General features: G+C 38.6%; 1 protein-coding gene across 1 annotated transcript in view; it reads left to right on the top strand.

The window, feature by feature from the left end:
- Positions 1–27,010, top strand: part of FBN2 (fibrillin 2) — a 231,510-nt gene that overhangs the window by 60,724 nt on the left and 143,776 nt on the right. Inside the window, exons 6-7 of the mRNA XM_065873429.1 lie at positions 2,595–2,792; positions 23,847–23,972. Coding sequence (XP_065729501.1) covers positions 2,595–2,792; positions 23,847–23,972 — 324 coding nt within the window. The remainder of the gene's footprint in view (positions 1–2,594; positions 2,793–23,846; positions 23,973–27,010) is intronic.

Below are 27,010 nucleotides of genomic sequence, written 5' to 3'. Positions count from 1 at the left end.
ATGGTAAACTCTGTTCCTGGGAAAGGGAGTCTGGGGTTGGCTTAATTAGGGCCTTTAACATGCAAGGTCGTTTGCAGGGACAAACAGCTATCCTTGTCAAGATAGTCCTCTTCTCCAAGAAGATCAGACTAAGAGGACCTAATTTTAAGAAGGTGCTGTAGTTAGAAGGAAGGCATTTCCTGACAAACTGGTTTACTTAAGAATGAGATTATGAGAGAGGCTATGCAGGCTTCTCTCTGGGAATCCTAAAAGGGTACAGAATGTGAACGTAGGTATATATGCATGAATCTATGAAAAAAAAAACAGAAAAAGAGACTTGGTGAAAAGTGGGCTTTTCCCTACTTGTTCAGAACGTGATACAATTTATCGTAAGTCTAATATTTATTTAAAATGGCAAAATAACGTGTTGCCTGAAGGACAATAGAGTGGGTTTGAAAAATTTATGACCTGGCAATTTGTGGTATGGGAAGCATGCTTCTTTACAAGGTTGACATATCTACATGTATAATACAAAGATTGTCTTCTTCAAAAACGCGATTTGCAGCCAGCACATCTGTTCTTGTGTAATGGATTAAAATGAGCTATTTTTGTTGAAGTTCAGTTGCAGAGTAACAGAATGTTAAGCCAGCTTGCTAAAAAAGTTACCTATTTTAGATTTTTTCCCTTTATATTGAACTTTTAAAATGTTCTTGTATCTGACAAAGCCTCATTCTTCATTAAGAAACAGAAATTTTATGTGGCTCTAAGGTGTATTTTTGTCATACTGTAGCATTTAGATGATATCTAAGTTGTTCTTGTTTAGCATTTTGAATGTTAAATTATATCCAAGTTTGATATTTCCCAGTAACAGTTTTTCATAAAAATCTTACCAACATTATTGACTGTTCTTCCATGGAATGTAACATTGTTTCGTTCTTACAAAAATCTGAAATAAACTTGTTCTGGCTTTCCCCTTCAAATGGAATTATGTCATTCGCATTAAGGCTTATCAGGAAATCCTGACTATCCTCTTACATTCCCAAGAGTTAATAAACTGTATGCATACAAATCTCTGTAAATGGGGGAAAAACTTTTTCACATATTTCTGTTGTAATTTTATAACAAATGTTAATCATTTAATTGGTCAGTCTTCGGGAAACTGACCTTTCTCTGATTTTCTGTGTCTTTCAAAACACAAGCAACAAATTAAAAATCCATTAATAATTCAGTTCTGCTTAAAATAATATACATATACCAATCATCTTTTTTTTTTTCTTTTTTTTTTGCGGTACGCGGGCCTCTCACTGTTGTGGCCTCTCCCTTTGCGGAGCACAGGCTCCACATGCGCAGGCTCAGCGTCCATGGCTCACGGGCCCAGCCGCTCCGCGGCATGTGGGATCTTCCCGCACCGGGGCACGAACCCGCGTCCCCTGCATCGGCAGGCGGACTCTCAACCACTGCGCCACCAGGGAAGCCCCCGATCATCTTAAAGAGTCATTTAAGTAAATTATAGCAGGAAGAGAGAGATATAATAGAAATGCGCAGCTTTCAAGTTGCTTGTAGTCTGGATCTGTCCTTCTTAAACTTTAAGGTGTGTATGGCTCTCCTAAATATCTTGTTAAATGCATATTCTAAGTCAGTGTGTCTGGTATGAGGCCTCAGTCTGCATTTCTAACCAGCTCCTGAGTGATGCATATGTTGCTGGTCCATGAACCACTTTGTGACCCAAGGGTCATAATAGCTGTCCTTAATATTCATAGAAGAGTCTGCGTGTAGATCATAAGTGACACACATTTGCTAACGTTTTTATCATCATCATAACCGAGCTGGACAATTGTACAATCATCTTCTAGAGAATAGAGATCATATAATATTAACTTGGAAAGAATCCATGACCATGGGCCTTATTAGTACTGTGTTCCAAGCTGAGCTACACATAGAACTAAACAGACTGACAAGGAAACAGAAATCAATTGTTAGAACTAAATGATTATAGACATTCTGGACTGCCCAAATATAGATGTGATATGGAAGGGTATATCTTCATTGGTTCTGTTTTGATTTTCTGAACTCTTGACCACCTAGTGAAAGAAGAAATTTTTCTAGGTAAAGAGGAGCCATTAAAGCAGGTGCCATCAGGGCACAGGTGACGCACACCAGTGAGTGAAGAGGGCTGGGTGGCTGTGGCGGTGCTGTCATAGAGGGGACACCCTTCACTCCACTACTGCCATGCAACATATCAGGCCTAGCATGGGCAGAACTTCCAACTTTTTAAGATAAGCCAGAAATATAAATTTCATGTGAAATTTCCCCATTTAAAAATGTTGGATACTCATTTAAATTCTTTTAAAACATTAGGCGGCCAAGAAAACACATCTGTGTCCCAGACACAACCCTTGAGCCATCTATTTACAGTGTCTAGGGTAGAATACATTGAATTCTTGTAATGCACTTCTCAATATTGAAAAATTAAGAATTTTCAAAATCAAACACATTGGCCTTTTGTTGTGCAATGTTTTCATCAGAAGAGTCTCTGTTTTATGTATTTGGAGGTCCTGGTGTAAGATTGGTGTGTGATCATAAAACCTGTCTTTCTGTCTTCTTTCACATTCCAGATTACAGGACAGGCCCATGTTTCACTCAGGTCAACAACCAGATGTGCCAAGGGCAGCTGACAGGCATTGTCTGCACAAAGACTCTGTGCTGTGCCACCATTGGACGGGCCTGGGGCCACCCCTGTGAGATGTGTCCCGCCCAGCCTCAGCCCTGCCGGCGGGGCTTCATCCCCAACATCCGCACTGGAGCTTGCCAAGGTGAGTTAGCCTTCAGCCTGTGTGCACAGAGTCACCCATGTGTCTGGGCTCTTTTCAGTGCTCTTGGAGAATCTGGCACTGTGGATGGGAACCTTTAACCCAATACTGTTTCCAAGAGAAGCCCCATCAGCAAGCCTGACTAGAGATGGCTTACCTTCTAGCCACCTAATAAATACTTTTCAATTGACCAAAAAAGAGAAGAGACATATGAAAAGTATGAAAAACTGGGGAAAAAATTTAAAATACAATTAAAAATATTCAATACCGTCAGGATAAGCCATTCCATGTCTTCATCCAGATGGTGCTACACACTCCCTGCTACAGCCCCTCAAACTTTGCATATGTAAATACCCAGGTGACACATTTTTTCTGTCTTTCCAATCTCATTCAACATATAAGAACCTGAACCCAGGTGACAGGGAGAAGTGAGCCGTCTGGTATTGTTATTAATAGTGTCTTCAGAGACAAAGTATTAACTCCATCCATGACTGTAGTTATTTCTGAGCTTATAACCAGTTGGTTACAATCTTGTCTCCAGGCAATCTTCCTAACCACATATCAGGGCTAGATTGGGGCCCTGAGGATGCTACAACCATAAACTTTAAACCAAATAGCTGGAAATTGTTAAATACTTAACTGGATAATTACTTTTCAGCCACCATGATTCTTAGCCTTTTTTGGCAACTTCTCTGACATCATATGGATTAAACACGTTTTTAGAGCTTGGAACAGAGTGCCATAATGAGCTTTCAAATGGTAGCAGGGTCACAGGAAACTGGAAAGTACTTTTGTATTATTCACAGAAATGATGTTACTCATACTTATGAGAGTTAGGTTTTTTTGTTCTAATTAAATCATGTACAAAGTTAGATGTGAAATCTTTCAAACTGATGTTAGTAACCAGTGTCAGAGGTAGAGAGGTTACCTATCCAGCCCATGTAAATGGTATATTGCAGAAAACCAGGCCAGTGCCCTAAAACCCAAATGAAAATTTTTGTGTGGGGAGCCTGTATATAACCGCAATCCATTGAATAATAAAATCTGAGTGCTCTGTGTAATTTGGTAAGTGTATCTCCAATAGTGGCCTCCAAAGATTTGTGTTAGTTTTGTAGTTTTATAAAAGGTAGTTTAAAAAATGATCCGTATCTAAACTCTTTTCAAATCAAAACTACCGGGATACCCAGGAGATGACCATATAACCCAGCAGATTCACAACTTTATGTTTACTTGCATGTAAAAGCCTTGTCAGCTGTGGACGTAGAATGGTTTTGTGAGTATTTTGTCTCTTGGATTAATACCAACCACAACAAATATGAAGTTTGGGTTAAATGTCATTTTTAATCTGTTGTTTACTATGGATAATAACATTCTAAATCATTGATACGATTATCGGTATGATTCTATAGAGTTCCTGATAAAGCAAGTTTTTTCTATAAAAGATACACTATACTATATAGTATATAGTATTTACCATACTACATAGAATTCCTAGGTTAGGTATAGATTACTGTATAATTTATGTAATTTAATGGATTACTATTAAAGATAAAACGCTGTATAGATCTACTAGATTAATACTGACTAGATTTACCAGAGTAATAATTTTTGTTTATTCTCTAGCACTTATCACCTTCTAACGCACTTGCTTATGGTCTTTATTGCTTTTACTGTCCCCCAGATAGAATGTAAGCTCCATTTGGGCAGAAATCTGTTTTATTCATTAATGTCTCTGAGGCATTCTAACATGCAGTAGATACTCAGTAAATATCTTTTGAATTAATAAATGGAATTGATATTAAAATACTTCCAAAAACCACTGTTTCGTAGAAATAGTCCAGGTTGAGAAAAGCCCTCAATTTCAACCAAAACATCGCAAATTATTGACTCTCCTCATCTTCTATATTTGTACTTAGGCTTCTTTACCTTGATATTTTGTCAGAGAGGCCTAGTTTTTCTGAACACAATTACAAAAAGTGTGTGATCTGATCTCAAACTTCCTGAATGTCCTTCAGGATTGAGTAATGTCTGAAGGCTTATTTGTTTGAATTTGTTTATGTAGTAGAGATAAGTTTTGGGCTCCATTTGCCCAAGAGTATAATGGATTAATACAGCTACAGGAGCAAAATGAAATTTGCCACATTGTTAAAAGGTCTGGAAAAGTTGAAAAAGTTCTGCTTTACTTCAAAATCATGGCATCGTCAGAAAGTTCTCAATTAAACACTAATCCTCAGTTCAGGCTATTTTAAGACTCCATCTTACTGTGATTTCATTTTTTCCTTTAAATTCCTAGACTGTTTCCCAAATACTCTGCCAAATTAATTTGGAAGATAATAGGGTGTAAAAATATAAGATAATAAAACATGGTACACACATGTCAGACTTTTTTTTAATAATAGTGATCATTTTTATAGTGTAACTGAAAATTTTTGTGGAGTTAAAAATAAATTTCAGCTGTGTAGATGATAGCCAGTTTAATATTGGTTTTAAAACATGGTTTATATTAGCCAAGGGAGGACATTTCTGAAGTTCTAAATATAAAATTATCCTGTAGCTGATGCAATTAGTGAATTATTTATCTATGGCTTAGGAGGGGATGAAATAAGGTCTTGTAGTAAACCAAATAAATGTGGAAAATGAGGGCCAACAGAAAATTAAGATGATGCTTTAAAAAAACTAAGCTGTGGGACTTCCCTGGTGGCGCAGTGGTTGAGAGTCCGACGGCCGATGCAGGGGACGCGGGTTCGTGCTCCGGTCCGGGAAGATCCCACATGCCACGGAGCAGCTAGGCCCGTGAGCCATGGCCGCTGAGCCTGCGCCTCCGGAGCCTGTGCTCTGCAACGGGAGAGGCCACAACAGTGAGAGGCCCGCGTACCGCAAAAAAAAAAAAAACAACAAGAACTAAGCTGTGAGGAAACTAGTAAATTTTTTTACTTTTCACTGTTGCTGTCATGACTTTCTGTACTCAAATAAGCAGTGTCAGAAAAGTATACCTTCCTAGGGTACTATGAGGTCAATCATAATGATTCTTGACTTCTTTCATATATAGAGCATTTCAGTTCTAGCCCTTATGCCTAAGTCTAATCTACATTTAGTCTTGTACATTCTTCATTTTATTAAACATTGAAGGACTAAAGTTGGCTCACATAAGCCTTAAAATTTAAGCTAGCATAAAAATGAGTGAATTAAAGGTAATAAAAGTGGCATTAAGCTCTTTTCCAAGAATATCCACAAACTTTAAATATATATGTCATAAACTGTCATGTGCGTATGTTGTATTATTTTTTTACAAATAGGTTCTTCTTTTTAAATCTTTACTATCTTACACATTCACTCTAATTAGAAGGGTATTTTATTTAAGAATAGTACTTGACTTTGGGTCTTTTAGATTTTCAAATATATTAAAAATTTTTTTTAATATATTAACATTTGTATAATTATTAATTTATGTTGCTTGATTTTTAGAAATTAGGCTTTTAAACTACTCCAGATGTTTCAAAACTGGAAGTATGGCAGAAGAAATTTGCTTATTTAAATCCATCTTTTGCTTTATTATAGACAATAGTAATAGACTGATGCTGGGCCTCTGCTCCATTCCAAGCAGTGTGAGAGGCATGGAAATTGTGACATACGTGACAGAGTCAGGACCTAGCTAGGACACAAGACAGGGACTTAAATAAAGAAAGAGCAGTATAGACCCTGAGTCAGTCCCTGCAAAACAAGTATTCGTGCCTGTTCTTGTCAAATGGGATTAATATTCAGAAATATTTAGTCCTTCAATCAGACTGCACATGAATCATGTAGAGAAGTTGAATCTTATCTGAAACCAGGCAGGCATGGCTAGTTCCTCAGGTGTATCCTGAGAGGAAGATGCTGTCAGTGGAATGTTATTTGCAGGCCTTCTGTATAGCACAAAATGAAAAGGAGATTTGGTTCATCTGATTAGTATAAATTATTAAACACAAATTTATCTTGGCTGTCTGCATTGACCAAGTTAACCAGATCGTTGCAAAGTTTAACTGTAGTTCACACTATGTGAACACAAGCCGTTTCTAAACAATCCAAAAAATTTACCTAAAACATAGTCGATTATAGAAACTCGTATTGAAAATAGCAGGATATTGCCCTTCTTCTAACTCAACAAAAACTAACAAGAAAAGGAATAATAGAGAACAAGCCTTCTAAAATAAAACTCTGCAACCCCCAGTTCAGAGCAGTGATGGACACATGGAGGTTGTTGGGAAGTCATGGGGACAGGGAAAATCTTCTGTGTGTTTGCCATGAGCATTAGCGCCCTGAAAGGCTGTTGAGTGGATGTGGACGGTCTCTTGAAGAGGAGGAGTATATCCCATAAGAGAGGGATTCTACTGCAGGCCCTCGGAGTAACTGAAGGCATATGGAAAGAGAGTCTTTGGTGGCAAGCCATTTCTAATATCCTCTAGCCAGCCTTCCAACCCAGAGATGCTCCTTTAGGTAAAGGAGGGGGAAGGAAAAGAGGATATGGGAGCCACTAGTGAGCAGCTTGCAGAGTCTGTATCTGAAAGGGCAGAAGGTGGGAGCTACACCACTACCTGAAAGTTTAAAATTAATACCCAGGAGGAAAAGAAAGTGGAGAGAGTTTGGTAAGAAGCTGCATGAATCTCTACAGAAGTTCTCAAATCAACCTGTTTCTTCTTGGCTTTCTCCACTTTTGCTTCAGCAGGAAATGCCCCATTTAAAGGTGAGTACTAAAGAGAAAAGGCTTACATATAAAAGCTGAAAAAAGAGAGAAATAACATAAGGAAAAGGCAGAGGAACATGCTTCATGGAAGAATTACCTAAATAAACACAAAGTTCATATACTCTTTTATCTCAAGGAAGTGAAAAATAATATGGTTCTTCTCTTAACAGGTGCTCAAAGAAGCACTGTTAAGAGTTCAGAAAAGACAATCAGAGATAGTGCATTGGTAGCACTCAAGAAACTGAAGAAGGATTTGAAACTTTACCTAATGAAAGGCAAATGTTACACATATACATACAAACATACATAAGACTGAAAAAATTCAATCACAAAGGTTAACCTTGAGGAAATCACAAATCAAAATGTCTGACGACAATAAATAATGATTGTAAAGAAGCAGAAAGGTAGTGAAGTCAGCAGAAAGGTTGTAAAGAAAGCTGAAGAAAGGAACTGAAAAAAAGCATAAAGATAATATAGAAACATTTTCTAAAAGAGATAAAAGCTTCAGTTTGCAGATTGGAAGGCACAAAAGTTCAATAAGAGAGAGAAGATAAGGAAAATTTTGTGGGCATAATAAGACAGAATAAGCAAATATCTTTGTTAAAGGGAATATCTTAACTGGTCTCAAACTTCTGTAGAGCAACTCATAGACCAGAAAACAGTGTGGCAGTGTCTACAGACTTCTGTCCTTGATTTACACATATGTAAATAAAAGTCCTTTAGTTGCTCTGTAAAGAATCAACTCTAGGGGGGCCAGAGTGGAAGCAAAAAATAACAGAAGTTTCCTGCAGCAGTGCAGGTGATATATCATGGAGGTTGAGACCAGAATAGAGGCAGAGGGCCAAGATTTGAGATATATCTGGGAAGTAAGCACTTGTTACTGATGGAATGAAATGAGACAAGTGAGAGGATGCCGAGTTTATCTCTTAGGTTTCTGACTTTGACATCGGGATAAACAATGATGACATTTGTTGAGATAAGGAAGATTGAGACAGAACCATGGTCTGTTTGTTTTTAGTTTGGAGTCCTACAGGTAGTAAGTTACCAATATTTGCTTGTTGGGATGATCATTTATTCAACATTGGAATTTTGTGAATACATGAATAGGTATTCTGGCCGAATCAAACCACATTGAACGGTTGCCAAGATACCCTGTATGTCTTAGGCTCCAGTCAGAGACAGACCTATTCTTCAATTGTTGTACTTAAAGATTGGCATTTGTTTTTGTAGAAGCAGAAGTACTATGTATGAATATATGTGGAGTGTAGAATAAGAACTTACATTTTAAAAATGTGTCTAATTTGGGAACAGGCCAAGTTAAAAAATCATGCACTATTAATACAGTAATAGGAATTGGTCCTTAGTTCCCACAGATATAAATTAAATGAACCATTTTTATATGCCTGTAACACTGGCACATATTTTTTCACAGTTTAATGTCAACTAAAAATAATATACCATCTAATACTAATTTATATAATAAAATCAGTTTAATCTCTTAGGGCAAGTTTATTTGAAGAAGTTGGAGAAGAAATGAGTTCATAAACTAGAATTACTATTGCTTTGTTACATTATTTATAACCTTAATAGACACAGACTGAAGGGATTATATAAGGTTTAAGTTTCAAAAGATTCAATATTATTCTGTAAAATCCTTGCATGTGATTTGAAGTTATCCAGCATTTAAAGAAATAGTAAGTTTGTGCCTGAGTTGAAGGGAGGAACAGAAACCCATCTGTATAACTTGGACAGTGGAAAACTAATCAGACGTTAGTAGTTCCTTATGCTAGCACTTGGAAGATGCAGAAACTCTTGTATAATTTGGAGGTCTGAGGCTTGCTTCTTTTGATTTTATAGGGAGCACTCATCTGTGCTTCTAGGTTCATGTTGATTATTTCTATAAGATTTATTTAAAGTTTTCTTTTTTATTTTAGTGATTAACTTGATCTACCCAAAAGAAATTAATTCTGTATAGCTGCTCACTCTAGGATATTTCAAAAATAAAAGTTTTATTTCTTTTTTTCTAGGAAAGTACTTTTTAGGCAGTTACAAAATACACCCTGTAAAGTCAGATTGCTTTTTCCTTTGAAAAATTACTGAATCTACTAAATATGTAGTCAAAGCTTTTATGAATAGTATTGAGGGATTTATAGGTTTGGCCTCATATTTTAGCTTATACCGAGATATTCTTTCTCTGATTTATCTGCCAGGAAAAGAGGTTTCTAGGTATGTTTTATACCACACTGTAATGAGGGTGGAAATTTTGTACATTTTTAAAATAATACAGCTCGAAATGTAAATTAAACTGTTCAGGATATAAACCTCCTGTCATGTATTTCATTCCAGTTGCTTTTTGTTTGGATCAGCTATCCTTCAATAAGACAATGATATGTACTTTAATTTCAGGATAAAAATACTTTGGACTATTGTAATTAGTTTTATAGACAGATAGTTAAAGTGCCGAAGAAATAATAAGGATGCTAAGCTCTTTTGTAGACTTAAATTCCCTAATTTACACACTAAGATACACCAAACGTGTGGGCTTACCAAAAAAATAATAGGATAAATATATACTGACATAGAAATATATCCACAAAATATTTTAATGGAAAAAAAACAAGATGCAGAACAACACATACAGTGTGATCTTATTCTTGTGAAATAAATGGACCACCACTCTGAATGTGTGTGTGAATAAGTCTAAAAGAACAGACTACTCACTTATATCAATGGCTATCTCTTTAATTTTCTATTTTCTGCATCTTTAATGTTTATTACAATGAGTATATGTTATTATGTAATTAAAGATGTAATACTAATAAATCTGTTATGTTGGCCTGTCAATTTGACTAGGTAATGTAAGTTTGCATAAGCTTATATATTATATTTCCTTTTATATACAGTGTTCATCATAAAAATATACTAAGTTACCTTTTACACAAAGAGAAATAAGGCAAGTTTACATAGATATAAAATGAAAGATTCAGAAACTCTAAATAAAAGAATTTTTCCCAATCTCCTATAATATATTAGCTCTAGTTTTTTTGTACAGGCCCTTTATCAGGTTGAGTACATTCCCTTGTATTTCTGGTTTACCAAGATTTTTAAAACAATGAATGAATGTTGAACTTTGTCATTGCTTTTTTCACATCTATGATATACTCATGTTTTCTTTTCCTTAATCTGTTAATATGATGAATTGATTTATGCTTGAATGTTGATACAACCTAGTTCCTGGGATAAACTCCACTTAGTTATGACGTATTAACTTTTTAATATATTGCTAAAGTTGATTTGCTAATAATTTTTGTGTGCCTATCCCAAAAAGATATTCTTCTCGTTTTCCTTCTTTTTTTTTTTTTTAACATCTTTATTGGGATATAATTGATTTACAATGGTGTGTTAGTTTCTGCTTTATAACAAAGTGAATCAGTTATACATATACATATGTTCCCATATCTCTTCCCTCTTGCGTCTCCCTCCCTCCCACCCTCCCTATCCCACCCCTCCAGGTGGTCACAAAGCACCGAGCCGATATCCCTGTGCCATGTGGCTGCTTCCCACTAGCTATCTACCTTACGTTTGGTAGTGTATATATGTCCATACCTCTCTCTCGCTTTGTCACAGCTTACCCTTCCCCCTCCCCATGTCCTCAAGTCCATTCTCTAGTAGGTCTGTGTCTTTATTCCTGTCTTACCCCTAGATTCTTCATGACATTTTTTTTTCTTAAATTCCATATATATGTGTTAGCATACGGTATTTGTCTTTCTCTTTCTGACTTACTTCACTCTGTATGACAGACTCTAGGTCCATCCATCTCATTACAAATAGCTCAATTTCGTTTCTTTTTATGGCTGAGTAATATTCCGTTGTATATATGTGCCACATCTTCTTTATCCATTCATCCGATGATGGGCACTTAGGTTGTTTCCATCTCCGGGCTATTGAAAATAGAGCTGCAATGAACATTTTGGTACATGACTCTTTTTGAATTTTGGTTTTCTCAGGATATATGCCCAGTAGTGGGATTGCTGGGTCATATGGTAGTTCTATTGGTAGTTTTCTAAGAAACCTGCATACTGTTCTCCATAGTGGCTGAACCAATTCACATTCCCACCAGCAGTGCAAGAGTGTTCCCTTTTCTCCACACCCTCTCCAGCATTTATTGTTTTTAGATTTTTTCATGATGGCCATTCTGACTGGTATGAGATGATATCTCATTGTAGTTTTGATTTGCATTTCTCTTATGATTAATGATGTTGAGCATTCTTTCATGTGTTTGTTGGCAGTCTGTATATCTTCTTTGGAGAAATGTCTATTTAAGTCTTCTGCCCATTTTTGGATTGGGTTGTTTGTTATTGAGCTGCATGAGCTGCTTGTAAATTTTGGAGTTTAATCCTTTGTCAGTTGCTTCATTTGCAAATATTTTCTCCCATTCTGAGGGTTGTCTTTTGGTCTTGTTTATGGTTTCCTTTGCTGTGCAAAAGCTTTGAAGTTTCATTAGATCCCATTTGTTTATTTTTGTTTTTATTTCCATTTCTCTAGGAGGTGGGTCAAAAAACAGCTTGTTGTGATTTATGTCATAGAGTGTTCTGCCTATGTTTTCCTCTAAGAGTTTGATAGTTTCTGGCCTTACATTTAGGTCTTTAATCCATTTTGAGCTTACTTTTGTGTATGGTGTTAGGGAGTGATCTAATCTCATACTTTTACATGTACCTGTCCAGTTTTCCCAGCACCATTTATTGAAGAGGCTGTCCTTTCTCCACTGTACATTCCTGCCTCCTTTATCAAAGATAAGGTGACCATATGTGCGTGGGTTTATCTCTGGGCTTTCTATCCTGTTGCATTGATCTATCTTTATGTTTCTGTGCCAGTACCATACTGTCTTGATTACTGTAGCTTTGTAGTATAGTCTGAAGTCAGGGAGCCTGATTGCTCCAGCTCCGTTGTTCGTTCTCAAGATTGCTTTGGCTATTCGGGGTCTTTTGTGTTTCCATACAAATTGTGAAATTTTTTGTTCTAGTTCTGTGAAAAATGCCAGTGGTAGTTTGATAGGGATTGCATTGAATCTATAGATTGCTTTGGGTAGTAGAGTCATTTTCACAATGTTGATTCTTCCCATCCGAGAACATGGCATATCTCTCTATCTATTTGTATCATCTTTAATTTCTTTCATCAGTGTCTTATAATTTTCTGCATACAGGTCTTTCGTCTCCTTAGGTAGGTTTATTCTTAGATATTTTATTCTTTTTGTTGCAATGGTAAATGGGAGTGTTTTCTTGATTTCACTTTCAGATTTTTCATCATTAGTATATAGGAATGCCAGAGATTTCTGTGAATTAATTTTGTATCCTGCTAATTTACCAAGTTCATTGATTAGCTCTAGTAGTTTTCTGGTAGCATCTTTAGGATTCTCTATGTATAGTATCATGTCATCTGCAAACAGTGACAGCTTTACTTCTTCTTTTCCGATTTGGATTCCTTTTATTTCCTTTTCTTCTCTGATTGCTGTGGCTAAAACTTCCAAAACTATGTTGAATAAGAGTGGTGAGAGTGGGCAACCTTGTCTTGTTCCTGATCTTAGTGGAAATGCTTTCAGTTTTTCACCATTGAGGATGATGTTTGCTGTGGGCTTGTCATATATAGCCTTTATTATGTTGAGGAAAGTTCTCTCTATGCCTACTTTCTGCAGGGTTTTTATCATAAATGGGTGTTGAATTTTGTCGAAAGCTTTCTCTGCATCTATTGAGATGATCATATGGTTTTTCTCCTTCAATTTGTTAATATGGTTTATCACATTGATAGATTTGCATATATTGAAGAATCCTTGCATTCCTGGAATAAACCCCACTTGATCATGGTGTATGATCATTTTAATGTGCTGTTGGATTCTGTTTGCTAGTATTTTGTTGAGGATTGTTGCATCTATGTTCATCAGTGATATTGGCCTGTAGTTTTCTTTCTTTGTGACATCCTTGTCTGGTTTTGGTATCAAGGTGTTGGTGGCCTCGTAGAAGGTATTTGGGAGTGTTCCTCCCTCTGCTATATTTTGGAAGAGTTCGAGAAGGATAGGTGTTAGCTCTTCTCTAAACGTTTGATAGAATCCACCTGTGAAGCCATCTGGTCCTGGGCTTTTGTTTGTTGGAAGATTTTTAATCAGTTTCAATTTCAGTGCTTGTGATTGGTCTGTTCATATTTTCTATTTCTTCCTGATTCAGTCTTGGCAGGTTGTGCATTTCTAACAATTTGTCCATTTCTTCCAGATTGTCCATTTTATTGGCATAGAGTTGCTTGTAGTAATCTTTCATGATTTTTTTTTATTTCTGCAGTGTCAGTTGTTACTTCTCCTTTTTCATTTCTAATTCTATTGATTTGAGTCTTCTCCCTTTTTTTCTTGATGAGTGTGGCTAGTGGTTTATCTATTTTGTTTATCTTCTCAAAGAACCACCTTTTAGTTTTATTGATCTTTGCTATCATTTCCTTCATTTCTTTTTTATTTATTTCTGATCTGATTTTTATGATTTCTTTCCTTCTGCTAGCTTTGGGGTTTCTTTTTTTCTTCTTTCTCTGATTGCTTGAGGTGCAAGGTTAGATTGTTTATTCGAGATGTTTCCTGCTTTTTAAGGTGGGCTTGTATTGCTATAAACTTCCCCCTTAGAATTGCTTTTGCTGCATCCCATAGGTTTTGGGTCATTGTGTCTCCATTGTCATTTGTTTCTAGGTATTTTTTAATTTCCTCTTTGATTTCTTCAGAGATCACTTCATTATTAAGTAGTGTATTGTTTAGCCTCCATGTGTTTGTATTTTTTACAGATCTTTTCCTGTAATTGATATCTAGTCTCATGGCGTTGTGGTCAGAAAAGATACTTGATATAATTTCAATTTTCTTAAATTTACCAAGGCTTGATTTGTGACCCAAGATATGATCTATCCTGGAGAATGTTCAATGAGCACTTGAGAAAAACGTGTATTCTGTTGTTTTTGGATGGAGTGTCCTATAAATATCAATTAAGTCCATCTTGTTTAATGTATCATTTAAAGCTTGTGTTTCCTTATTTATTTTCATTTTGGATGATCTGTCCATGGGTGAAAGTGGGGTGTTAAAGTCCCCTACTATGAATGTGTTACTGTCGATCTCCCCTTTTATGGCTGTTAGTATTTGCCTTATGTATTGAGGTGCTCCTATGTTGGGTGCATAAATATTTACAATTGTTATATCTTCTTCTTGGATCGATCCCTTGATCATTATGTAGTGTCCTTCTTTGTCTCTTTTAATAGTCCTTATTTTAAAGTCTATTTTGTCTGATATGAGAATTGCTACTCCAGCTTTCTTTTGGTTTCCATTTGCATGGAATATCTTTTTCCATCCCCTTACTTTCAGTCTGTATGTGTCTGTAGGTCTGAAGTGGGTCTCTTGTAGACAGCATATATAAGGGTCTTGTTTTTGTATCCATTCAGCCAATCTGTGTCTTTTGGTGGGAGCATTTAGTCCATTTACATTTAAGGTAATTAGCGATATGTATGTTCCTATTCCCATTTTCTATATTGTTTTGGGTTCGTTATTATAGTTCTTTTCCTTTTCTTGTGTTTCTTGCCTACAGAAGTTCCTTTAGCATTTGTTGTAAAGCTGGTTTGGTGGTGCTGAACTCTCACTCTTTGCTTGTCTGTAAAGGTTTTAATTTCTCCATCAAATCTGAATGAGATCCTTGCTGGGTAGAGTAGTCTTGGTTGCAGGTTTTTCTCCTTCATCACTTTCAGTATGTCCTGCCACTCCCTTCTGGCTTGTAGGATTTCTGCTGAGAGATCCGCTCTTAACCTTATGGGGATTCCCTTGTGTGTTATTTGTTGTTTTTCCCTTGCTGCTTTTAATATGCTTTCTTTGTATTTAATTTTTGACAGTTTGATTAATATGTGTCTTGGCGTATTACTCCTTGTATTTATCCTGTATGGGACTCTCTGTGCTTCCTGGACTTGACTGACTATTTCCTTTCCCATATTAGGGAAGTTTTCAACCATAATCTCTTCAAATATTTTCTCAGTCCCTTTCTTTTTGTCTTCTCCTTCTGGGACCCCTATAATTCGAATGTTGGTGCATTTAATGTTGTCCCAGAGGTCTCTGAGACTGTCCTCAGTTCTTTTCATTCTTTTTTCTTTATTCTGCTCTGCAGTAGTTATTTCCACTATTCTATCTTCCAGGTCACTTATCCGTTCTTCTGCCTCAGTTATTTTGCTATTGATCCCATCTAGAGTACTTTTAATTTCATTTATTGCGTCGTTCATCGTTGCTTGTTTCATCTTTATTTCTTCTAGGTCCTTGTTAACGGTTTCTTGCATTTGTTCCATTCTACTTCCAAGATTTTGGATCATCCTTACTATCATTATTCTGAATTCTTTTTCAGGTAGACTGCCTATTTCCTCTTCATTTATTAGGTCTGGTGGGTTTTTATCTTGCTCCTTCATCTGCTGTGTGTATTTCTGTCTTCTCATTTTGCTTATCTTACTGTGTTTGGGGTCTTCTTTTTGCAGGCTGCAGGTTCGTAGTTCCCGTTGTTTTTGGTGTCTGTCTCCAGTGGCTAAGGTTGTTTCAGTGAGTTGTGTAGGCTTCCTGGTAGAGGGGACTAGTGCCTGTGTTATGGTTGATGAGGCTGGATCTTGTCTCTCTAGTGGGCAGGTTCACGTCTGGTGGTGTGTTTTGGGGTGTCTATGGCCTTATTATGATTTTAGGCAGCCTCTCTGCTAATGGGTGGGGTTGTGTTCCTGTTTTGCTAGTTGTTTGCTATAGGTTGTCCAGCACTGTAGCTTGCTGGTCGTTGAGTGAAGCTGGGTGCTGGTGTTAAGATGGAGGTCTCTGGGAGATTTCCGCCATTTAATATTATGTGGATCTGGGAGGTCTCTTGTTGACCAGTGTCCTGAAGTTGGCTCTCCTACCTCAGAGGCAGAGCCCTGACTCCTGGCTGGAGCACCAAGAGCCTTTCATCCACACGGCTCAGAATAAAAGGGCGAAAAAGTAGAGAGAATTAGTAGAAGTATGAGGAAAGAAAGAAGGAAAGGAAGAAAGGAAGAAAGAAGCAGAGAAGGAAAGGAGGGAGGGAGGGAGGGAGCAAGGAAGGAAGGAAGGAGGGAAAGAAGAAAAAAGACAGAAAGAAAGGAGATACAGTAAAAATAAAATAAAGTATAATATAGTTATTGAATTAAAAAATATTTAGAAAAAAATGGACGGATAGAACCTTAGGACAAATGTTGGAAGCAAAGCTATACAGAGAAAATCTTACACAGAAGCATACACATACACCTTCACAAAAAGAGGTAAAGGGGGAAAAATCATAAATCTTGCTCTCAGAGACCACCTCCTCAATTTGGGGTAATTCATTGTCTAAAGGAGGGAAGGAAGGAAGGAAAGAAAAAAGAAAGAACGAAGGTAAAGTATAATAAAGTTATTACAATTATTAAGAAAAAAAAATTTTTTTTAAAAAACCGTGGACGGATAGAGCCCTAGGACAAATGGTGGAAGCAAGAGTATACAGAGAAGATCTCACACAGAAGCATACACGTACACATTCACAAAAAGAGGAAAAGGGAAAAAAATCTTAGATCTCGCTCCTAAATTCCACCTCTTCAATTTGGGATCATTCCTTGTCTATTCAGGTATTCCACAGATGCAGGGTATATCAAGTTGATTGTGGAGCTTTAATCCGCTGCTCCTGAGGCTGCTGGGAGAGATTTCCCTTTGTCTTCTTTCTTCTCACAGCTCATAGGAGCTCAGCTTTGGATTTGGCCCTGCCTCTGCGTGTAGGTCGCTGGAGGGCGTCTGTTTTTTGCTCAGACAGGACGGGGTTAAAGGAGCCGCTGATTCGGGGGCTCCGGCTCACTCGTGCCCGGGGTGGGGGGGGGGAAGGAGGGGCACTGCGTGCGGGGCGGGCCTGCGGCTTCAGAGGCCGGCGTGACGTTGCACCAGCCTGAGGCCAGCCGTGCGTTCTCCCGGGAAAGTTGTCCCTGGATCCCGGGAACCTGGTAGTGGCGGGCTGCACAGGCTCCGCAGAAGAGGGGTGTGGAGAGTGACCTGTGCTCGCACAGAGGCCCCTTGGTGGTGGCAGCAGCAGCCTTAGCGTCTCCCGCTCGTCTCTGGGGTCCGCGCTTTTAGCTGGGGCTCGCGCCCGTCTCTGGGGTTCGCGCTTTTAGCCGCGGCTCGCGCCCGTCTCTGGGGTTTGTGCTTTTAGCCGAGGCTCGCGCCCGTCTCTGGAGTTCCTTTAAGCAGCGCTCTTAAACCCGTCTCCTCGCCCACCAGAAAACACAGAGGGAAGAAAAAGTCTCTTGCCTCTTCGGCCGGTGCAGGCTTTTCCCCGAACTCCCTTCCGGCTAGTCGTGGTGCACTAACCCCTTCAGGCTATGTTCAAGCCGCCAACCCCAGTCCTCTCCTTGCGCTCCGTCCAAAACCGAAACCCAAGCCTCAGCTGACAGCTCCGCCCGCCCCAGCGGGTGAGCAGACAAGCCTCTCGGGCTGGTGAGTGCCAGTCGGCACCGATCCTCTGTGCTGGAATCTCCCCGCTTTGCCCTCCGCACCCGTTGCTGTGCACTACTCCGCAGTTCCGAAGCTCCCCCCTCCGCCTCCCGCAGTCTCCGCCTGCGGAGGGGCTTCCTAGTGTGTGGAAACTTTTCCTCCTTCACAGCTCCCTCCCACTGGTGCAGGTGCCGTCCTTATTCTTTTGTCTCTGGTTTTTTTTTTTTTTTCCTTTTGCCCTATCCAGGTACGTGGGGAGTTTCTTGCCTTTTGGGAGGTCTGAGGTCTTCTGCCAGTCTTCAGTAGGTGTTCTGTAGGAGTTGTTTCACGTGTAGATGTATTTCTGGTGTATCCGTGGGGAGGAAGGCGATCGCGTCTTACTCTTCCGCCATCTTCTGCTATTGGCTGTTGGAAGATTTTTAATCACAGTTTCAATTTCAGTGCTTGTGATTGGTCTGTTCATATTTTCTATTTCTTCCTGATTCAGTCTTGGCAGGTTGTGCATTTCTAACAATTTGTCCGTTTCTTCCAGGTTGTCCATTTTATTGGCATAGAGTTGCTTGTAGTAATCTCTCATGATCTTCTTTATTTCTGCAGTGTCAGTTGTTACTTCTTTTTCATTTCTAATTCTATTGATTTGAATCTTCTCCCTTTTTTTCTTGATGAGTCTGGCTAATGGTTTATCTATTTTGATTATCTTCTTAAAGAACCAGCTTTTAGTTTTATTGATCTTTGCTATTGTTTCCTTCATTTCTTTTTCATTTATTTCTGATCTGATTTTTTATGATTTCTTTCCTTCTGTTAAGTTTGGGGGTTTTTTGTTCTTCTAATTGCTTGCGGTGCAAGATTAGGTTGTTTATTTGAGATGTTTCCTGCTTCTTAAGGTGGAATTGTATTGCTATAAACTTCTCTCTTAGAACTGCTTTTGCTGCATCCCATAGGTTTTGGGTCGTTGTGTCTCCATTGTCATTTGTTTCTAGGTATTTTTTAATTTCCTCTTTGATTTCTTCAGTGATCACTTCGTTATTAAGTATCGCATTGTTTAGCCTCCATGTGTTTGTGTTTTTTACAGATCTTTTCCTGTAATTGATATCTAGTCTCATGGTGTTGTGGTCGGAAAAGATACTTGATACAATTTCAATTTTCATAAATTTACCAAGGCTTGATTTGTGACCCAAGATATGATCTATCCTGCAGAATGTTCCATGAACACTTGAGAAAAATGTGTATTCTATTGTTTTTGGATGGAGTGTCCTATAAATATCAATTAAGTCCATCTTGTTTAATGTATCATTTAAAGCTTGTGTTCCCTTATTTATTTTCATTTTGGATGATCTGTTCATTGGTGAAACTGGGGTGTTAAAGTCCCCTACTATGAATGTGTTACTGTCGATTTCCCCTTTTATGGCTGTTAGTATTTGCCTTATGTATTGAGGTGCTCCTATGTTGGGTGCATAAATATTTACAATTGTTATATCTTCTTCTTGGATCGATCCCTTGATCATTATGTAGTGTCCTTCTTTGTCTCTTCTAATAGTCTTTATTTTAAAGTCTATTTTGTCTGATATGAGAATTGCTACTCCAGCTTTCTTTTGGTTTCCATTTGCATGGAATATCTTTTTCCATCCCCTTACTTTCAGTCTGTATGTGTCTGTAGGTCTGAAGTGGGTCTCTTGTAGACAGCATATATATGGGTCTTGTTTTTGTATCCATTCAGCCAATCGGTGTCTTTTGGTGGGAGCATTTAGTCCATTTACATTTAAGATAATTATCAATATGTATGTTCCTATTCCCATTTTATTAATTGTTTTGGGTTCGTTATTATAGGTCTTTTCCTTCTCTTGTGTTTCTTGCCTAGAGAAGTTCCTTTAGCATTTGTTGTAAAGCTGGTTTGGTGGTGCTGAACTCTCTCAGCTTTTGCTTGTCTGTAAAGGTTTTAATTTCTCCATCAAATCTGAATGAGATCCTTGCTGGGTAGAGTAGTCTTGGTTGCAGGTTTTTCTCCTTCATCTCTTTCAGTATGTCCTGCCACTCCCTTCTGGCTTGCAGAGTTTCTGCTGAGAGATCAGCTGTTAACCTTATGGGGATTCCCTTGTGTGTTATTTGTTGTTTCTCCTTTGCTGATTTTAATATGCTTTCTTTGTATTTAATTTTTGACAGTTTGATTAATATGTGTCTTGGCGTATTACTCCTTGTATTTATCCTGTATGGGACTCTCTGTGCTTCCTGGACTTGATTAACTATTTCCTTTCCCATATTAGGGAAGTTTTCAACCATAATCTCTTCAAATATCTTCTCAGTCCCTTTCTTTTCCTCTTCTTCTTCTGCAACCCCTATAATTCGAATGTTGGTGCGATTAATGTTGTCCCAGAGGTCTCTGAGACTGTCTCAGTTCTTTTCATTCTTATTTCTTTATTCTGCTCTGCAGTAGTTATTTCCACTATTCTATCTTCCAGGTCACTTATCCGTTCTTCTGCCTCAGTTATTCTGCTATTGATCCCATCTAGAATCTTTTTCATTTCATTTATTGTGTTGTTCATCATTGTTTGTTTCATCTTTAGTTCTTCTAGGTCCTTGTTAAATGTTTCTTGCATCTTGTCCATTCTATTTCCAAGATTTTGGATCATCTTTACTGTCATTATTCTGAATTTTTTTTCAGGTAGACTGCCTATTTCCTCTTCATTTGTTATGTCTGGTGCATTTTTATCTTGCTACTTCATCTGCTGTGTGTTTTTCTGTCTTCTTATTTTGCTTATCTTACTGTGTTTGGGGGTCTCCTTTTTGCAGGCTGCAGGTTCGTAGTTCCCGTTGTTTTTGGTGTCTGTCCCCAGTGGCTAAGGTTGGTTCAGTGGGTTGTGTAGGCTTCCTGGTGGAGGGGACTAGTGCCTGTGTTCTGGTGGATGAGGCTGGGTCTTGTCTCTCTAGTGGGCAGGTCCACGTCTGGTGGTGTGTTTTGGGGTGTCTGTGGACTTATTTTGATTTTAGGCAGCCTCTCTGCTAATGGGTGGGGTTGTGTTCCTTTTTTGCTAGTTGTTTCACATAGGATGTCCAGCACTGTAGCTTGCTGGTCGTTGAGTGAAGCTGGGTGCTGGTGTTGAGATGGAGATCTCTGGGAGATTTTTGCCGTTTGATATTATGTGGATCTGGGAGGTCTCTTGTGGACCAGTGTCCTGAAGTTGGCTCTCCCACCTCAGAGGCACAGCACTGACTCCTGGCTGCAGCACCAAGAGCCTTTCATCCACACGGCTCAGAATAAACGGGAGAAAAAGTAGAGAGAAATTATTAGTAGAAGTAGGAAGAAAGAAAGAAAGGAGGGAAGGAAGGAAGGAAGAAAGAAAGAAAAGAAAAGAAGGAAAGAAGGAGAGAAATGAGGAAGGGAGGAAGGAAGGAAGGAGGGAAGGAAGAAAGAACGAAAGATACAGTAAAATAAAATAAAGTATAATAAAGTTATTAAATTAAAAAATAATTATTTGGAAAAAAAAAGGGACAGCTAGAACCTTAGGACAAATGGTGGAAGCAAAGCTATATAGACAAAATCTCACACAGAAGCATACACATACACTCTCACAAAAAGAGGTAAAGGGCAAAAAATCATAAATCTTGCTCTCAAAGTCCACCTCCTCAATTTGGGATGATTCTTTGTCTAAAGGACAGAAGGAAGGAAGGAAAGAAAGAAAAGGAAAGAAAGAAGATAAAGTATAATAAAGTTATTAAAATTAATTATTAAAAAAAACGGATAGAACCCTAGGACAAATGGAGGAAGCAAAGCTATTCAGACAAAATCTCACACAGAAGCATACACATACACACTCACAACAAGAGGAAAAGGGGAAAAAATCATAGATCTTGCTCTCGAAGTCCACCTCCTCAATTTGGGATGATTCCTTGTCTATTCATGTATTCCACAGATGCAGGGTACATCAAGTTGATTGTGGAGCTTTAATCTGCTGCTTCTGAGGCTACTAGGAGAGATTTCCCTTTCTCTTCTTTGTTCTCACAGCTCACAGGGGCTCAGCTTTGGATTTGGCCTCGACTGTGCGTGTAGGTCGTTGGAGTGCGTCTGTTCTTCGCTCAGACAGGACGGGGTTAAAGGAGCCGCTGATTCGGGGGCTCTGGCGCACTCAGGCCGGGGGGAGGGAGGGGCACGGCGTGCGGGGCGGGCCTGCGGCGGCAGAGGCTGGCGTGACGTTGCACCCGCCTGAGGCCCGTCGTGCGTTTGCCCCAGGAAGTTGTCCCTGGATCCTGGGAACCTGGCAGTGGCGGGCTGCACAGGCTCCCCGGAAGAGGGGTGTGGATAGTGACCTGTGCTCGCACACAGGCCCCTTTGGGGTGGCAGCAGCAGCCTTAGCCCCGTCTCTGGGGCCTGCGCTTTTAGCCGAGGCTCGCGCCCGTCTGTGGAGTCCGCGCGTTTAGCTGCGGCTCGCACCCGTCTCTGGGGTCCGCCATTTTAGCCGCGGCTCGCTCCCGTCTCTGGGGTTTGCGCTTTTAGCCGTGGCTCGCGCCCGTCTCTGGGGTTCGCGCTTTTAGCCGCGGCTCCCCGTCTCGGGTCCGCGTTTTTAGCCGCGGCTCGCGCCTGTCTCTGGAGTTCCTTTAAGCAGCGCTCTTAAACTCCTCTCCTCGCGCACCAGGAAACAAAGAGGGAAGAAAAAGTCTCTTGCCTCTTCGGCAGCTCCAGACCTTTTCCCAGACTCCCTCCCGGCTAGCCGTGGTGCACTAACCCCTTCAGGCTGTGTTCACGCCGCCAACCCCAGTCCTGTCCCGGCGCTCCGACCAAAGCCCGAGCCTCAGCTCGCAGCCCCGCCCGCCCCGGCGGGTGAGCAGACAAGCCTCTTAGGGCTGGTGAGTGCCGGTCGGCCCTGATTCTCTGTGCGGGAATCTCCCCGCTTTCCCCTCCATACCCCTGTTGCTGTGCTCTCCTCCGCAGCTCCAAAGCTTCCCACTCTGCCACCCGCAGTCTCCGCCCGCGAAGGGTCTTCCTAGCGTGTGGAAACCGTTCCTCCTTCACAGCTCCCTCCCACTAGTGCAGGTGCCGTCCCTATTCTTTTGTCTCTGTTTTTTCTTTTGCCTTACCCAGGTACGTGGGGAGTTTCTTGCCTTTTGGGAGGTCTGAGGTCTTCTGCCAGCATTCAGTAGGTGTTCTGTAGGAGTTGCTCCACGAGTAGATGTATTTCTGGTGTATCTGTGGGGAGGAAGGTGATCTCCGCGTCTTACTCTTCCGCCATCTTCCCCTCCGCCCCTCGTTTTCCTTCTTATGATGTTTTTGTCTGGCTTTGGTTTCAGGGTGATGCCAGCGCAATAAAATGGGTTGGGCAGTGTCTTCTCTTTTCTGTATGAATTTGTGTACAACTGGTATTGTTTCTTTCTTAAATATTTGAAGGAATTTAACAGCAAAGCCACTAGACCTGAAGTTTTCTTTGGGCAAAGATTTTAAACTATGAATTAAATTACTTTAATAGGTGTACGTCTAGTCATATTATCTGTTTGTTCACCTGAGGTGGTGAGAAGTTGGAGGATGCTGAGTGCCCATCACCGGGAGAGTAAACACACTAAGTGTTCTGCAGCAAATCAAAGCAAGGGATTGGTAGCCCACATAACAATATGGATGGTTTGTAGAAACAAAATTCTAAAAGAAAAAATCAAGAAACAAAATGAGATCTTTAACATATACGATTTATGTAAGTTAAAATGCATGCATGCAAAAGGATCCTGACTCCTCACACCTCATTCTCTTGCGAACAAGCGAATATCTTCTGTGCATTCAAGAAATATGTATGTACAAATAGACATAGATATTCTGAAAATCAATGATATCTATATTGAAAATACTTTCTTCTTACAGACGTTGACGAATGCCAGGCTATTCCTGGGATATGCCAGGGAGGAAACTGCATCAATACAGTGGGCTCTTTTGAATGCAAATGTCCTGCTGGTCACAAGCAGAGTGAAACTACTCAGAAATGTGAAGGTAAGGGTCTCTATTTTGAGGGACATGTCTAATTGTTGACTCTGAATCCAAGAAAAACATGACTTCATTTTGAGTTTTGAAGGATTTAATCACAATTGTAATTATTTATTTTAATATGAAAGTGAAGGAATAACCTTAGAGTAGTTTTGTATTAGTTTGTGCAATTAATGGGTTTGATTTGGAAAAAGAGCCAATGATCATTTTACATTTGTTATCTCAGTTTGTTTTAGTAAGAGTCGGAGTAATCCAGCCATTTATATTTTTTCCTTAATGAAATAGTTTTCTATTTCACTTATGAAATTATATCAAACATTAAAATTGGGTACAGACTAGTTCCTAGGAACAAGGAGAGTGTTTGATTATACGTGAGAAGGCACAGCCGCCGATTGATGAGAGTGGTTGTGACATTTCCATTAATCATCCAACAATGTATTACTTCTTAGTTGAAATGGAATGAGCCTTTTCTACAGCACGTTTCATAAAAACAACATATAGAACCAAGACACAGTTTGGCGAAAGTCAGTGCCACTCTATTCGCACTTGTCTATGTTCTTTAGGAAAGGGGGCTATTGATGTAATGTAGGCGCCACCTGGAGCCCTGAATCCAGTCGTCTCTTTCCTTATTTCCTGCCCAGGCAGCCAAATCCATTTAACCAAAGCCGAGAAAAAATTATGTGATTTAATGTTTGGGATTGGTGGGGAATAGTATGATTGGAAGAAGTGGTGATTAGAATTTGAAAGCTAAGGATTTTATGAAGCCTTTACTTTGTGTCTAAGTCATATTTATTTGAATAGGTCTTAAAAGTATTATCAATTTTCTTTGGGTTATAGTGTCTCTTTATGTAAAAGATCAAGTGGTGTTTCCTTACATAAAATTATTTAGTGTAATTGGTGGCATAATATATCTGAAAAGACTATAAACTGTTGCTACACTCAGTTACAGGTTTTGAATTATAGTCAGTTTACATATAGTTTATGTAGTATCAATGCAAAAGTGTTGCCATAAGTTTAAAGCTACTGTTTGTTCTAAATAAAAATATGATAGCAATTACTTTTGACCAACTGTCAAAGGTAAGATTTTAATTTTTTATGTGGATTACAATGAATGTGAAATATAGAAGTACTAAAAGATTTAGTTTCAAATGATGCCCTCCCTATTTCTATTATAGCACATTTTATATTTCTGTTCATATGGCAATGAAATTCTCCAAAGAAATCTTTTTCAGTCTGTAAGTTACTAGATCTGTTCAGAAATAAGAAAGGTAACTCTAGAGCTTTGAATATGTCATTAGGGGAGTGGTGGTAGCATTAACAAGAAACTGCCAAGTCACGTTAATAACTTTGAAAATTTGTGTTATTGATTTTTTTGTATGTGTATTTGTTTATTGACCATCTCACTTCAACACTTGAGTAAGATCGTTGAGGACAAAAACTCTGTCTTGGTTCATGTTATATCAAAGAGCCTGAAACAGTTCCTGATATATCATAAGCTATATTGATTCATTGGGAACAGGCTAGATAATAAGTTAAGTTCTTTTACTTGGGTTGAATGTTCAAAAGAAAAGAAAATATGGGGCCAGAGTTGAAATTGTTTTTGGAAAGAGGCCAGTGATCTTCATGATGGGAATTTTTCCTTCATCTGACTTTTTTTTTCACTTTCTTAATAATCTTATTTTACTTTGGTTGCAATTCAAAGACCAAGAGCACGAACATTAAGTGCAGTTTAGCATTTTTAGATTTTTGTGTCATTGTCCCTCTTTGGTCACCTGCAGGAAATGCTTTTGAGGTCAGGGACCTTCACTCTCTATTTAAAAGGAAGAACTATCTTCTGCCTGTTCATTGGGATATCTTCTTAACTAAAATCTTATCCTAAAAGACTTGTTCTGCTGGAAGTTTGAACATATATAGTTTATACTAAAATGAAAAAAAAATGGTGAAGGAGCATTCATCTCTTAATTTAATGTTTGAAACCTGTGACTCTGTATCTATCATTGAGGCCTGTTTTGTTTCACATCATTAGTCGGGTGGATTCTTTTTTCTCACGTTCAGTTATAGGCTACTGTCCGAGCAGTTAATCTGAGTCCAAAGCAGAAAGGAATATATGTTTCTCTCTCTCTGTTTGTCTGTAAAAGAATCAGTTATTTTCCCCCATCACTAAGTTAGTATCCCAGATTCAATAAAACCTCTCATGTCTACAAAAGTCATATCTTATTTCTCCTGGGCCAGATTGCCTACAAAACCTTTTCCTAATTCTGTCATACAGTGGGCAAAATTATTCTTTGGTGGAATAAACTATTTATTCACATCCAGAAAGAAAGTTGTTTCAGTTATTTACTCTTTTCAAAGATTCATTCATCTAAATGTCTGTTTAATTTAAATGAAGAAGAAAAGCAGAATATATCAATATAATGTGAAATGGTGTATCAGAAGACTGTCCACAATTTTCTTTTTTATAATAAAATATGTTATTTTGAATTTCAGTCCACTTGGATAAAGCACAAGTAGGTACCAGATGTCCTTACATGATCCCTCCTCCCAGACTATACCTTCTCTGACATTCCTTGAGCTAGTTATTCTTTCCTGGCTTAAAAGGAAGGCAGGAAAATAGCATCACTGTAGTGGAAAGTTTCCCTTCTGTGGCCCTTTACATGTCAAATAGTTGTTTGCAATTTATTCTGAAGGGTCTTCAGCTTTGCTCCATTGCCACAGTATTTAGTTGTTTGGGATTTGTGACAACAAATGTATTTATTTATGCTCATGAAACTTATGAAAGTTGTTGGCACAGTATCGTTAGCTGCTGTTCCAACTCTGATAAACCGTGGAAAATAAACGTCTGTGCTAAACTGAAAGGTACTTACTTTTACTCATATTACCAAAAGTGTATTAACTTTAAAATAAATAATAAATAAATTGATTGACTATTTCTCCCAAAGAAAACTACATATTAAAAATTGAGATTCAAGTAAGGGGACTGTAAACATTGGAAAACGTTTTAGGTCATTAATTTAAAAAACACAGAACTAGCTTTTAAATCTTCT

This window comes from Phocoena phocoena, chromosome 3 (assembly GCF_963924675.1).
Source record: "Phocoena phocoena chromosome 3, mPhoPho1.1, whole genome shotgun sequence".
Taxonomy (NCBI): Eukaryota; Metazoa; Chordata; class Mammalia; order Artiodactyla; family Phocoenidae; genus Phocoena; species Phocoena phocoena.
This window is presented reverse-complemented; position numbering and strand designations above follow the sequence as displayed.